At 42.0% G+C, this 15,973-nt stretch overlaps 1 protein-coding gene across 2 annotated transcripts in view; it reads left to right on the forward strand.

Moving 5' to 3' along the window:
- SDCCAG8 (SHH signaling and ciliogenesis regulator SDCCAG8) overlaps nt 1-15,973 on the forward strand; it is a 111,643-nt gene that overhangs the window by 93,669 nt on the left and 2,001 nt on the right. The window contains exons 17-18 of one of the 2 annotated variants that reach the window (XM_075748815.1): nt 12,180-12,306; nt 14,257-14,346. In XM_075748815.1, the coding sequence (XP_075604930.1) occupies nt 12,180-12,306; nt 14,257-14,346 (217 nt within the window). Of the gene's footprint in view, nt 1-12,179; nt 12,307-14,256; nt 14,353-15,973 lie in introns of those variants that run through there. The other variant, XM_075748814.1, reaches the window with a different exon arrangement.

Below are 15,973 nucleotides of genomic sequence, written 5' to 3' on the forward strand. Positions count from 1 at the left end.
GTGTCCAGCTCTGTAACAGAAATAGGTTTCAGTCCTTTCTCTACTATCACACAATAGAACTCTAAATTCCTCTCTATGTCTCAATGAAATCAGGCCTCTTAGTATGCCTGTAAATGCAGTTTTATCTTCCCGATTCTATCTGTTTCAAAGGAAATTAAAAATCTGATGTTGCAGTAGAGGACTTCAATAAAATTAGGATTATTTTATTTGAAGAGACTTTAAGTACGTTATGATTCCATATCACAATTTTATGTAAGGAGATAACATGAGGGATGCCCAAATATTCATTTGTAGGTAAATACTTGCTGAGCAGATAACATTATGGTTTCAGAGACATTAGAAACAAACCATTAACTACAGAAGCATCTTCCCTACTGAGGATCTTTGCTGAAAAATATACTGTCTTAAACTCAGACAAATGCTGCTCTAATATTGCCTAAATTCACAATAATTTAAAAGTAAAAGTACAATTACTGCTCTTTTCTCTCTTTGTTTTTTTTTTTCCTTACTCTCCAGAAGGCTCCTTATCTGGAGCTTGGGAAACAGCAGTCCTCAGCTTAATCTGCAGTTTAGTTACAGCAGTGCACGCTTTTTCCTGAGCTGCCTGCATGCCCCCCTGCTCAAGCCTGCATATGTTGCTCAACACTGATCAAAAGTAGCCTCCCCTGGGAGGGAGACTTGGGTTCGTTTGGTCGGCCTGTTCATTACCTCGCCTCAACCGAGGCTGAGCCAGGTGTGAGGTGGACAGTTGTGCACCAGGAGCAGTGCCAAGACCACCAGCATCTCTCTGGAAGGCTCTTGCGGTGGCTGTTGAGGAGGAACGGAGTTGGACCAGTGAGCCCCAGTGGGGACCTTGGGCTCTCTCGGGGCATCTGCTGAGCTTTCGGAGTCTTTGAGAAACCCAGGCCATTTTCTGCACCATGTTAGCGTGGGAGTTCACCAACATCGTGGTGCACGTTAGCAAAAGTGTGCATTTTGTTCAGAAATGGGCATTTCTCTGTGTAGGTTAATGAATTTTGAGTAATGGTGTATTTGTGCTGCAGCAGCAGTATCAGAGGTTACCAAGTCTACAGAGACAAGTAATTGATTGATAGTAGGTGGATCGCTTGCTTCGCATTTTGCATACGTGCTTGTCTTCCATATCTCTACTTAGAAGAACAAAAAACATGGTTGTATTTTTCAACAAAGAGACACAGCTTTGTTTTCTTAATTTACTACTAGTGATTTCAGGCCCTTCATTTTAATTGTCCAACTGCTTATGTGAGTGAGAACGTGGAACTCTCAAAAGCATATCAAGACTTCTGAGCTTTCTTGTTTGAACGTTTGTTCATAAAACTGTTACCATTGCTTACCACTAAAAGACTAGAACATGGGGAAGTAATGTGAGAAAAGCATAATTTACCTAACAAAACTAAGCAAGACCTTTCGATGTAATCTAAGGGGAAAAGCACTCCTCTCTTCTTATAGTTACACTGAAGGTGTGTCAAGAAAATTAATAACATTTAATTCAACTTGTAGCAAAGACAAGACTGATATTTTTGCTAGAATTTTTGACAATAATTAAAATATGGTGCAAACAAGATTCTGTGCACAGTTGTGCACAGAATGAATTCTCCTGGTGGAAGGTTCCAGTAGTCTTACGATGGTGGGACGCCTGTGCAGGGTCCAATGACGGCTGATGGATGTGCCGAGCCGTGACATGGGAGAGCCTGGCTGGAGCCACCTTTGTGCTCATTTTGTGTGGTACTCCTGACAGCCCTGCGCTGCTATTGCAGAGACACTAGAGCTGCTATTCTCAGCCACAAGCTAAGCTGCTGTTACCAGAAGGGCATAATTGACCCTTCCTACTGCCTGTGATCTGGATGTGTTGATACTCATCTCCAAACTGCCTGGTTGCAGTCGTATTCCTTATTGTGGAGGGGTTAATGATTATTTTGAAGATAACTGTAATGATATTTGCCTCTACAGCAGCCATAAAATCCCTCTATTTCATAGCAATGATTGAGTTCAGCCTTTAGACTTGATGGAGTAATTCAGAGCACAATTGGACTAATATATGTACGTCGTGAAATAGCCACTCTCGTAGAGAGAGTGTGATACTGTCTATAATGTACCAATACATTTCTAAGATGTATTTTCTGTGAAACACTTCCCTGCTTTCCTTCAGTGCTCTAAGCAATTGCAGGTTTCATTAGCTTCACATGCAAATTCACAGTGTTTTAGTATAGTCCAAAACAAAACACCCAGTGGACTCTGTATTCTCAAGAGCTGAGCTCCGTGAAGGTGGGCTGACAATACTGCTCAGATCCTCCAGCTTTTCTCATTTTCTGGAAGACCTCCGGTTTCTCTGGATGAAACGCCTTTCCTCTCAGCCCTTCCCAATGCAAAAATCTTTCTTTGTAACCCTCGCCATCTCTCCTACATTTGGTCTTCCATGTTACCCCAGCTGGCATTTCCTTGGTGCTGTGACTCCCTTCAGTCTCCGCACAGAACCAAGGGACCTTGGGGGAGGTTGGGGCTGGTCCCAGGGGGATACAGCCCTGGTCCGAAGCACTGTGTTGCATGACAGCAGCAGCTCCTTGTGAGGTGGGAGCATGCTTGCTTGGCCAACCAGCACTAACAGAGAAACAGAGCTGAAGCCTCCTCAGGTCCCTTGGGTATATCCGTGCATATCCGAGCATGGATCTTCACTACCTCTCACACACATCCTAGGCTCCTCTGTCCATTTTGTCCTGCTTCCCAGCCATTTCTCTAGATCCTCACTCAATATGTGCCCCCTATTCTGATTTCTGTTTCCTAGGCAGAGTAAGTTTGGAAAATAGCGCTGTATTTGAAGGGAAGTAGGCCAGGCTTGGGATAAGTTCACAAATGGAAGCAATCTGGTCTGTGTGGAGGCACTAATGGGGCCTTGTATGGAAAACATCTAGCTGAATATGTTGTACAGAAAAATTATCTCTGTCACCAATTTCAAGTCATATTTCTCCTCTTGTATGTCATGAGCATTAAACTACATTCCATACGACTCTTCTGTCTACCATTACTTTCACTGTAATTTATGAAAACCACAATAACCCTGTGTGAACCCTGAAAATAAGCAAATGTGTATCGCCTCCCAGAGCTAACAGGCAAAATCACTTGCTTGAAAGAGGGGCATATTTGCATCTCTGGTGTGGAAAATAAGGGTGATGGGGTTTAAGCAAAGGAACTAATGAGTGATGCCTACATAGATACTTGACACTTTGTGTTTCATATTTTTATAGCTTATTTTCATAGTAGTCAAAGTATATGGTATTACAGTCTTGGGTTTTATGCTGAAGAACATTTTTGGAGGACTGTGATATATAGTTATTAAACTGGGAAGACTCCCTTGCAGATGACCAAATGAGAAGGACTGTACCTGGCAGTCCTGAGCTCCCCTTTGCAAGGTCACTAGTGAGAAACATTTTGCCTTTCCAACACAGGTACTAATAGCTAGAAACATAAGAAGCTTTATGCTCTCTGTAATACGGAGCCTGCAGTTCTTGCTGGTAGCAGCTAGAATCTGGTCTGAGTGAGGAGAGCAGGACTGAACCCAAAGCTGTTCTGTTAGTCTGCCATTGCGACCGTCAGAAACAACTGAGCAGTTGTAGCTCAGCTGCACTATCCTTTCTAGCGGTAGTATTTTTTTAATTAAGACAATGTCTGACAAAGTAAATTAACAGAAGCTGATGCTTTTAGCAGTTTTTTTGCTTCAGATGCCTGATGTCAGCTTGGGCCACATGTACATTCTGCACATGCCATGGATAGAAAAAGTGAAACCTTCTTTTTCAATTCTCTGCTGCCTGCCCAAACACCACATGTACTGTCTGTTACATGTCGCTTCTGATGAGGTTCATGCTGGGAATTTCTTTTTAAGGGCAAAGTGTTTCTGAAGGAAAGAGTTCAGATTGGGCAGATCACATTAAAAAATCTCAGTGTCCCCAATTCAAATATAGTGGTTGTTTTGTGTGGACACCAACTACCAGTCTGTAAAAATTCACATTTGTCTGGTAACAAAAGAAATAATAGGAATCAAAGTAAGCAGTGGGGAGAATGGAGCACACGTTTATAAAAAGTAAACCAACAACAAAAATTGTTGTAACTAGTAAAACAAGTGCAGGAAAATATTTCAGTAGTGCACATATGTACTTTGTGGAATCATCTTTATAAACATGAGTAGGCCACTTTGAAACCTTGGTAGGATGTGTATCTCTTAGCATTACTAAGAGTCTGTTTCTTGATTGAGAAATTGGGCAAAATCTGTTCTATCTGGCACATAGCAAAATCAGAGAGAGGTGAACACATTTTAAAAAATTAATAATATTAGAGTTTGACTATAATGTTACAGGATTATACTGATTATATATCTGTTGCAAGCCCTGCCTCCTTTTTCCCTCTAGGGCATTTTACAGCACTCTAAATTAATAGTCAGCCTGAATGATTTGGAGAATTGTTTTATTAAACATTTTTCAGCAATAGGCAGAAAATAGTAACCAGAACTATTTTTCTCTAGAGCAAACCTGATCCAGAGTTCGTATTCTTAACATAGATTATATTCTTTTGAATTCCTTTAAAGGAGGAAACACCTCTCTTCAGCCTAGGATTCAAACACCAATAGACAATTAGAGAAGTTTTCACCTATATCTTTTCCGGCCTGCCATCCATTCTCTTTTATTGTTTCCTTCCTGTCAAAACCCAGGAGGGCTAAAAGTGGCCGTCCTGTCTGCTAAGCCCAGCTGCTCCACCCCCCTACTAAAGAGCAGGCTGCTAATGTTCTTTCCTCAGCATGTTAAGACACGAGCTGTTATAAGCCCAGGAATAGCTCCAGGCTCAGGTTTCCTATGTGATCTATTTGTTTAACCTGTTGGGCCAGCTGTGGAAATGAAGATACATTCTAATAGTCAGTGATGACATCCGAAACAAAGGGGAAGCTAGTGTTCCTGTGTAAACTTCTAATTAAACCCTATTTGTAGTTGTTGTTAGGGCACGCAAATATTGTTATCTTATTGGAGATGATGTACCACAGGCACTTCTTTTAAAGTGTGTGGAAAAATTAAGAGTGCCTTTAGTAAAAGGGAATTTAGAGATTACCCAATGCACATTTTTTGGAGGGGAAAAAAAAAAGATTAAGTGATAGAGAACCACCTGGGTCAAGGGTTTCCTAGTGAAATGTGGACGTACTCTTCTTAGGTGGCTGATTCCAAACTGTGCAAGGGATATTAACCTCTAGTTACCATCTGTTAACATAAGGTGGATGAGTTTGTTCTGCCTGTAGTGTGGGCAAGTGCTTACCTTACTAAGCTAGAAGTGGTACGGATTGCATTCCTTCTCTGCCTGAACAAATGACAGTCTTGGCCTTTTTATGTGGCAATAGAATTTTGATGGGGATTTCAGAGGGTGGAAGATGCCACAGAATCATGTTTTGATGTGCCCTAAACTGTCTGTGTCCTATTAGAAGTCAATGTGACAGAGGAGAGGAGGCTCATTCACTGACCTTTGTTCCTACTCACTGTTATGGCTGCCTTTTTTTTTTTTTTTTTTTTTATTTGTGTGAGCGTTTTTCTCTTATGCTCTGTTTCTTTCATTAACATGAGGAATGTACATCATAGTGTTTTGCTTTTGAAGCTAGAAGGGAGAATGGAATTCCGTTAAAGGCTGGGTGGTATAGATGTTCCTCTTTAAATTTTGGGAGCGTATGGGGACTTCTCTGAGATGCTCATCACTCAAGGTTGTCTCAAGGTCCTGGATTTATGGCTTGAGATCTTAAGTAAATAGCAATGTAGGACACTAGTAAAACTTTGGGGGATAATTTGCTATTTGTCTGCATTTCTAAGTTTATAGACTCTTGTTTAGTTAGCTCAAAATTTACTATGTGAATTTGTCAATGCTGCAAACCATAATGAAGATGCAGGTTGCTCATAGGAGATCTAATTTTAGTAGTGGTTTAAATGTCCAAGTTGTCCACGGAGCTGATTCAAGATACGAAGAGGTGGTGAATATAAATTTTGCTGCCTTAATGAAAAAGGCAAGATCACTTCTGCTATGAAAAGGGAGGACAGAGAAGTAGCAGAGTTGAGGTGGAAAGCAGAACGGACCTGTACTGCCATCTCTGCAAGAGGGCTGAGGAGTGATAGCAGCTGGGGCAGTTGTTGCTGCAGAAAGAAGCTCACCCTGAACACCAGCTGTACACCTTAACTCTGCTTGGCATCAAGTCTGGCTTTTCAAGATCCTCACATAGGCAAAACAAGCCTGATCATTGATTTATATATAGCCGGAGGTTACTTTAGGCAGTGCCTCTATCTGTGTCAGCAACTGGCTGTGATTGCCAGAGTTGGTATTCAAGGTTGTGTGATGCTTCTTGTTATAAGACACTGCTAAAGTTCTTTGCGATTTCATTAGGCTTGCCAGAAATTGTGGTTGAGGCTGAAACTGTTCAGCAGGGTGGTGGTGGGTAGTTGCCTTGGGAAGAGATGAGCAAGGCCGGCCAGGGGAGCACAGGCAGAGGTGGGACCCCAGGCTGGGAAGCAGCTGCACAGATAGCCTTCCTTCACTCTGGCATTTCCTAACTCTTGACTGTTTGAGTATGCAAATTTAACATCATTTAATGTGTTGTAGTACAACTATCTGTTAAGTACCACAACTTAAACACTTCCTATCACTTCAGTACCTGATAGCAAATTTGTAGGATGTCCTGAAAAAAGTGATAATAGGGTGTAGAAATTTGCTGATGGAAAGTTTGCTGGGTTTTGTGTTCTTTTCTAATTGGCTTGCTCCCTCTTTTTGCAACAAGCTTGTTTTTAAACCTGCATTTACTTTTTAAATTCATAGCGTGTTAAAAACATTTGAGATTCGCAAATGGCCGATTACCAAATCTGGTGCTGCCTTCATGTTGGGGCAGGGTCCCCTTCAGCTGCATCTCTGCAGCATGGCGGGGGTCTGCGACATTGCCCCAGTTTCCCCCTTGTAACCAGATGCTTCTGGCTCTGATCGCTGTGTCCACCTACAGGCAAGCGAGCGATGCGAGAGCGACCTGCGGAACTAGTAGCTTGGCACTCCTGTCTTCTCCTGACAAGGGAAATGTTTCTAAAGGCAGTTTGCTGCACAGTACGGTATTCTCGTGACTTTGGGTTTTGGTAGTTTTGGGGGGCAGCAGGAGCTGTGCCCCGGCACCCCCTCTCCCGCAGAGCCGCAACCCTGGTGCCAGTGGCCCCCATGGGTGGCTGGTGCCCTGGGCCTTGCTGCGGGGTGCCGGGCGGCAGCGGCACCCAGCCCGGCGGCCGCTGGCATGGCTTGGCGCAATGGGCTGCCCTCCGTTACCGTGGCAACTGGCAGATGGGGGGCTTCGGTGGGGTCAGCGGGGAGGCAGTCGCAGCAGCGCGCCGGATGAGCCGCTCAATAACAGCCCTTTCAGCTCTGACAGCTCTGCTCTGGCTGGCCAGAAGTAGTTATCAGATTACTTGTATTAAAACCTAATTAAGATGTGTGCCAGTAAATGTAGCATGGTTATTGGATTTGGTGATTTAGCTGCTGCAGGTTGCTGCAATCCAATCACACCATTTCAGCAAATTCAGCTCCGTGGAGTAGAGTGAAAACGTTTTACATCAGTAACCTGACTGTACTGATAGAGTAAATAACCTTTTAATGCCTCTGCCATGTCAAGGACTGATCCCCGCTACAGGGTGAATGGACACTGCCCACAGATCCTTGCATATTAATTTCTTTCCAATCAACTTTAAAACTCAGAGGAGGGCTGACAGGTTGTATCAGCTTCGCCTTTCACTGCAGATTAATGGACCTGTGAGTCCCCCAGGGCAGGGAGCTTGTAGCGAGAGCCTTGTGGGTGCCCCTGGTTTAGCAATGTGTCTTTATAGAACAGAAGGCAGTTTTTGGTTTTGTCTGTGGGCCACAGGCAAGGGGACTGTCTAAATGTAACATGATGGGTGCTAGCCCAGCTTTGTGGTGTTGGATGCAATGGAAGTTTATTCTGCTGGGTGGAATTCACCTCGGTGCTCAAGCTCTGCTTTATGTTCCTTGTTTCACCTAGTTTCTGCAGGGTCTTGCAGCAGTTGTCTACCCGCAACTGTCAAAATGTAACAAAACCTATCTATCCCTTTCCGTTCCATTTTTGGACAGGCTGGGGTATAGCCTAGTCTCAGATCCAAATTCTACTGCTGTATGGAGTGAGAAGTGTAGTCTTCTGCGGGTTGTAGCTGCACAAAGTAGCAAGGTAGCTTGGAGCCGTTCTAACATAAAGTTGCATATGAGCTTCAAGTACTGAGGATCAGAACAAAACTTTTACCTGGAAGTATTTATTACAGCTTGTGATACCTCAGTTTTGTTCTTCTGTGGAACCACTTGTATCACGAAGCTGCCTCTTTCCTGCCTCTATATAGAAACAGGAATTTTGGTTTAGAGTGGTTAATGGAAAACTGTTTGAATGGTATTCTTATTACTAAATGGGAGCTTACTTCTTAGTGCCAGGTTGTCCTTTAAGTAGTCCAGATGTAACATGGTTCAAGAGCTACATGTCTTCACCTTGTGCCTTGGAGTAATGTGACAGAGCGTGGAGTTAGTTCCTGCCCTTCAGCACTCCCAGGCCGAGGAGGAGCAGCTGCCCAGCATCCCAACTGGACAGATCTTGCCACTTTGGTGAAAAAGTGATCTCATTTGGAATGGAGGGCAAGGATACAGTGGTCACTCAGATGCTCAGGACGCAGTACACGTTTGCCTGGTAGGTGGTGCTGCCAAAGTGAACGTGGCGACCGTGCAACCTCGCTCACTCGTATTAGCAAAATGTGCAGAAGGTTCTGTCACCCAGTTGTAAAAATGATGGCAGGCATCGATGTGCAGTTGTAACATATGGGAATTACAGTGAATGTGGGTGGAGCTGTTCATTTCTCATCTTGAATCATTTACGAGATCAGCAGGCAGGCCAGATACAATGCATATGGGAATGTGTGGCTGTGCTGCACATGTCACACGTAATAGCAGATACTGCGAGAGGGCCCAGAGCCTGTCCTCGGGCGCTATATGCACCGGAGCAGGCTGGTAGTCCCAGCGTGCGGACCAAGGGCCAGCTTGGCAGCAGTTTTGGGAGAGCAGACTGGTAGACAGAATTTGGGAATTCATGGACTGAGATCTGCACTGACTAGAACTACTCCCTCTTTATCCATCATGACCCAGAATTGTAGAAAGGGACTTTATTAACCCTGTACTCAAGCACTGAAGGTAGATACAGGTGATGAAAAATGTCAAGTTGTAACACGCCAGTCAAGCCCAGCTCCGTGCCTGTGTTATCTTCCTCCCTCTGCTCAAGGGAATAGTCTAAATGTAATGCAGTGGGTGGTGAAGTTACAAAACAGAAAAGCTAATTGAGTACTATTGCCGTAATTAAAGACTTTTCTATTTACAAATAGTAAATGTAGTGTATCTGAATCACCCTTTGCACAATCTGAAAGGATATAGGGCTTTACAACAGGGCGCACTGAGGCTTGTATCCAGTAATGTTTGAAATCTGCATGGGCTGCCTGTGAGTATCTAGTAGAAAGTGTTGTTTTGATGTAAAATTCACATGAGCTGGAAATGACTTTTCTCTGGGTGCCAGAACTGGAGGAAGTTCCTCACCCTGAAGCGGTGGCTTTTCAGCTGGAGCCTTCTCCCCACGAGAGGACAGGCATGCCGGGGAAGGGGCTCTCCTCAGGACTGCTCTTGCAGCTGGAGTAGCCCCTACAGCAGCAATGAGCAATGCTCATCATGTTGCTGCAGAGATGTGGGTCAAGGGGGTTTATCTACTTACCCAGGTCTTTAGCTGCCACTAATAACAATTTTGTGCAAGAGGGTTTGTCAAAGACCATATGATTGTTCTTAAAACACTAGCAGAATGGGAAAATTATTAATTGAATGTGGAAATTACCAGAAACTTAAATTCTAAGGGCCTCAATCCAGACTGCAGTTGGTAGTTGTTGAGTAGGGCTCTCATTCATGAGTAGGCTTTCATAGCCTCCAGCCTCTAAATAGGTAGGGCAGCAATGGAGTTCTTCCCTTGGCTGTCTGAAGACAGCACTTTCCAGTTACACCTCCCTACCGGTACTGCTGTAAAGTAATAGGAACACTAGAAATAAAGGACTGGAAGATGTCTTTATTACAAACTAAGAAGTGCGGTAAGGTCACATCTCCTCCTCAAGTTAAAGGAAATCGATGGCAAAGTGGTGAGCACAACGCAGCTCTCCAGTCTGAAACTACGTCGCCCCCAGCAAACAATGCTGTTGTTCTTGCACTCCCTGGGAGTGGAAAAGCTACTTTCTTTAAAAACAAAACAAAGAATGGTACGAGGGTGGGGGGGGGTTGTGTGGGAATTTTGCTGGTGTTTGAAGTTCAACACCCCTGAAATCACCTTTATTAAAGAAGCATAAACAGCTCCTCTACCAACATGGTATAGTTTGTGAGGTATAGGGAATGCGAAATGAGACGCAGAGTGTTTATGTGTGGATTTAGTAGAACATCCTGTGCGAACAAAGTGGTGGTTTGGTTTGCTTCGTTGGATGTTTACAACCCCTGTTGCTATTTGCAGCTAGCTGCATTTAGATTTGTTGTGATCCCCAGGAGATGGTCCTGCAGCTCCTCGAATCCCTTTTGCAAGGAAACTTTAGCAGAGTAGCAGGACGCTATGAAATCTGGATGTTCACAGTGTTGCCTACATGATTGTTGCAGTTTAATTTCAAAGAAGTTGGCTGGCAGATACAGATCAGTAAATACTGGTTTTGGTCTAGATTTTGGCAATTTTGTTTCAGCTAGATTTTCCTAGCTTTTTATCAACAATTTTGGGGATGTTTACCAATGCAGTTATTTGAACAATCCTGATTAAGAATGTGGACACCCAGAGTGATTAGCTTAGCTGAGTTATGACACCTGCACAAGTCAAAGCTACCACATGGAGCTGAAAGTAGAAAGATTCAGAAAGTCACACGCCTTATTGTAAGCGTGTAACTAATGCCATTAAAAACACAGCCTGTATGAGAGAGAGAGAACCTAAAAACCTTGTTCAGCTGAAACTGTATTTCAGTATGTTGAGCAAGAAATAGTTTACAAAAGCAAGTGCGAAGTTTCGATCCAGAACTAGCCTTGACAAAAACAGTCGGTTCGTGCTCCCTAAGAGCATAGTGTTTAGATGCGTAGTTTTTTCTCTAGAGTACTGGTATTTAAAGACAAGAAGCTTCTAAGATATCCAAAAGGGCTTTTGATTAAAGACACTTCTATTTAAAGAGTGAAAGGCATTTAATGTAAAAACACAATTTCCAGCTTCTTTGTGTTTACGTCCCATGCTACAGGTCCCAAGCAGACTTTTAAAATTTTTCATGGCAGGAGTAATAAACAGTGACTGGGGACATAACAAGTCATACCAACTTTTGTAATTAAAGAAATAAAGGGGTGGTTGCCCTCTCTACAGCAGTGTTGTCCCAGCTCAGGCTCTTGTTTTCCAAGTGTAAGCAAAAGACATCTGTGTGTTTTTTCTGATACCCACCAGCTTCTTCCCTCTGTTTTGCAGCCCCTGATGAGGAGGACCCTTGGAGTGATGGGCTCTTTACATCCTTCCTCAGGAATCCCTATTTAAACTATTAAAGGATCTACGCTGATGTGCTTAATTAACACTAAGTTTACTTGAAATAAACATTGTGTTCTGTTTTGGGCATCAACCAGGTTGCAAAGAGCGGTGGACAGAAGACAAAAGTTTTTGTGACTTTAGGTGGTTGAGGTATTTGGATTTATAATCCAGGCTGGTGTGTGTGTTTTGGGAAGATGGTTATTGAAGCAGCTACAGAATGTGCAGCTTGCTTAGTTACAGATATCAGGATGCAGTCCTGCGGTCTTTACTGATGTCGCTTAATGGCAAAGCTAATTCACTGTTGTGTCATGATAAGGCAATGTCATTAGAAGTCATGTCATGTCGTGTCATTAGAAGTGCAAACCTTTAAAAGTGCTCACTTAAAGTGTGAAGATAAAATGTATTGAATGCCCATGCTAGGAGTAATAGTTTAGTCTCAGCCCAACCACCAGACTGAGCTCTCTCATCTGGGAGCTGCACCCGCCAGTGCAAAGATCAAAGCTTCTACTGTGAACTCCAACTTCAGATGCTCTGCAACCCTTTTATCTATTTTTTCCAGGTTACAGCAGCTTGACAAGCACTGCCAGGCCACTGCCCAGCAGTTAGTGGAGTTGCTTAACAAACAGAATCAGCTCTTCAAAGAGAAGCAGCTGCTTACAGAAGAGGTGCAGTTTCTGCGAACACAGGTACTGTGCCAAAAGAAAAGAAAGTCTGAGGGGAATATTCTGCAGCTGTAGCAGAGAAATCCGCCAGCAGTCTCATTTCAGCTGTTGGATTTTGTTGCTGTTCTTGTTTTAAATAAGGCATTACCTTTTGAAGAAAAAAAAACCCAAAACCAAAATCCATGCAATTGGAAAGAGACTGGTAGCTGGACCTGACTCCCACTTAAACCCACTTAAACTAAATGAAGAAAGTGTTTTGAGGTGATGATAAGACAGAAGTCATTCTTGGTGACAGTTCTTAGCTTTCTTATCAGAAGATTTTTCTGTTCCTTTTTCAGAAAAGGGAGAAATCCGTTTTTTAACAGCATTAACGCTTAAACAGTAGATGGATGTTGATAGTTTCTTTTGAGCTTTGCTGACATTTGTCAGACTTAGGTCCCCCTACCACCTTGTGATCTCCCCCGCCTCTTATTTTTACAAGTCATGTATCTTTCCTGCTGCTCCATGACCAGTCGCCCAAGTGTGACGTGGAGAACGTGGTATCAGCCTGAGCACTAATCACTGCACTGCGTCTCTCGCAGGACTGACTCTTGCTTCCAGTGATCTCGAGGAAGCTGTGGCTTCTCAGGGGCTGTTGTGGCTTTTTTTTCTTTGGCCACTGTTCTTCAGTCATTCGGTGCTTTGGAAATAAGGGAGAAGACTGCGGGGTTTGGGTGTTTTTTCTTTGTCTTTCATTTAATTGTTTCAGAAAAAGAACACGCACGGAATGAGGTTTTCAGTAAAACTACCAAATTATCAAACCCTTGTTTTCTGACAAAGTAAATGAACTATCTCAACTCTAGCGTGATGTTTTCTAACTTGCAAACTAGTGAGTTTGCCCAGGACAACTGGAGTTCCATTAACAAGATAACAAAAGACATTCAGTGTAGGAAATCTAGTCCAGTAGCACACCTAGCAATAAACAGGGCATGGATCGTCTTAGAACTTTAAAATATTTAAATCATACTATTTGTCATAGGCTTTTTAGCTGTAGAATTTAATAAATGTTTAACCCAGGAGAATAAAATCCATACTTTGTTATGCTTTTAATCATGTCAATGTGTTTGGTTTTACAGGATTTCCTGTTGTAGTAGACAAACTTGGTAGTTCAAGATAGTGTAAGGTTATCAGCATGTAGTAACTACTGGCAAATTTCAGGGCAACCATAGTGCTCTAGATCTCTGTAAGCTAGTTTAAGAACGTGGTTGATCAGAAAAGAAAATTAAAATTTCTGTTTTGAGGGAAGCACTCTTGGTAACGTGAAGAGACTTCACATGGTCCACAGGGGTTTTGTTATTGATAAGCTATTTTATGTGGAAGTGAGTGTGCTTTTATGAAATTGGGCAGAAATACAAAAATCATACAAAAGAGGAAAAAATCATTCAGATATTACACTGCTCTCAAGACTTGACTGGCAAAAGCTTCCTTCTTTATGTGCATTACAAGTTAATTGTGCTCCAGAGGATACTTTTTAACTTGAGAACACTCAGAAGAGAAGAATGATATAAAAAAATTATTACAAAATGAATCCTAAAAATCTATTTGCAGCTATTTAAAGCAACGGTGGTTCTCTGGGAATTGGAATTCAGCCCAAAAGAGCTGCCTGGAATATCAGGCAATTGTTTGAAGAAAACTAAAGAACAGGTCACCATAAATGGGAGATTTTAACTACAGGAAGATGTATGTAGTTAGTGTAGAAATATATACATATAAAAATCAGTTGCAGAATCTGTTGATCAAAGGTGAAAATGATGTCATATTCCACATTGTACTGTATTGTTCAACAGCTCTCCTTTATAGTTTGTTTTTTGGGGGGGTTTTTTGCAAGGGGAGGGGGGGAGAAACCAATCATACCTAATCTTTTAAAAATGATGTAAAATACACTAACCTAAATGTGCTATTGTATCTTGGAACATAACCTGCTAGTAACTGCAGTTGCGTATTTCAGGAAAAAAAATGGGATGCAGATCTCAAACAGGACACAGATGGAATCAAGTGAAAACCTGGATGGATAAAGAGAAATGAGCAGAAGTAGGTATTTTTTCTATATCCTATATATAGAGAGAGGGGAGGGAGAGGAAAGGAGGACTAAAACTATTTGCAGATGTGGGTTGAATCTGGCAAACACTTCAAGACAAAAGGGAGAAGGGAGTGTTTGAAACATTTTTGGATTTGAAATTGTTGGAGCTTTTGCTGTTTGGCTTGTTTTTTAAGCACTTAAACATTTAGGACAAGCACTCCACAGTAAAGACAGGTTTACCTGACAGAATTAGAAAAAAAAAAAAAGAAAAAATCTTAAAGATTTCAATTGGAGCAAAAGGGTGGGAACTTCTAGAAGAACTCGGATTTTACCATAAGTACTTTTTTGTTTGGATAATCACTGGGTGTTTGTCTTTTGATTTGGAATTGGTTAGTTCTGTCACTTCCAGTAGTATTTTCCTTCTGAGGAAGCAGAATCCTCTCTATTTCTTCAGAAAGGCTACAATTTGTTTTGTAATACATCATAAAACTTAGTGTCAAGTTGAAAGAAACATATAAATATTTGTATTTGGAGCAGTGCTATTGGAGTTACTCTATTGCTACATAGTTATAGCTGTTCCTATTGCCTTGTAAGAGTTAATTAACTTGAATTTAAAAGTCCCAGATTTTAAAATTGTGTCATTTATTTCAACCTAGCTGACCTAGAGGAAAAAAGAAACTTATAACCTTCATAGGATTTGCTTTCAAAACTGAGGTTACTTCCGCTGCAATTTTTACTTCTAGTGTTAGTGTTTGCTGTACTGGGGGGAAAATGAGAAAGGACTATCTATAAATCCAGCCACATTCTGGTGTGTTGAGAGTCTGTTTTCCATGGAAAACTCATTTGACACTGTAATGAAAATTTTGGGGTTTAAAGTGAATGAAAAAAAAAGTCATTGTACAAGAAGTACCTGATCCTGCTACATGGTGATTCCCTTCCAGGCGACATGAGTTAAAAGGCTTTTAGCATCCTTGTTGAAGGACTAACCAAGACAAGTATCACAGTTTTCAGAAACATCTGTCTCATTCTCAGCAGTATATTACCATATTACAGTATTTTTTAAAAAAATGTTTAAATCTCCTATTATGGAAAGAATCTCAGTATTATTTCAGAATAACCACCTGCCTATAACATGATGAAGATAGATACACTGTAATTTTCATTTTCATAGAGCTGAAAAGGGCCAGTACGATAATGTGGCCTGACCTTACAGTGTGGCTGTGTATCACACCATTACACTAACATTTAATAGATGGCACTAATATTTTGTACTGGTAGACAGCATAACATATGCAGATCCACGTAAAAATAGTCAAAAGTTTAACTATGGGATTTACACCTCTCGTTTTGAAAGTTTTTTTGAAAGACTCAAGTTTTGAGTTTCTGCCTTTGAAAGTCTCTCTTACATTACAACTTGCTCCAAGTCAGGAGGGTAAGAGAGATTCAGCTCCCCTCCTGCAAGCCAGCCCCTCCCTGGCTGGAACCTGCACTCTCCCCGTCCCCTCCCTATGGCCGAGCCACTAAAATGATCTCCTCCCTCGTTACAGAAGTCCTGTTTTCCACAGTGAGCATGTCTGTGAACAGACCACCCTTCTTCTAAGCAGAAGTTAAAATATACTCACCCACGACTAT

The sequence above is a fragment of the Balearica regulorum genome, chromosome 3 (assembly GCF_011004875.1).
Source record: "Balearica regulorum gibbericeps isolate bBalReg1 chromosome 3, bBalReg1.pri, whole genome shotgun sequence".
In the NCBI taxonomy this organism is placed as follows: domain Eukaryota; kingdom Metazoa; phylum Chordata; class Aves; order Gruiformes; family Gruidae; genus Balearica; species Balearica regulorum.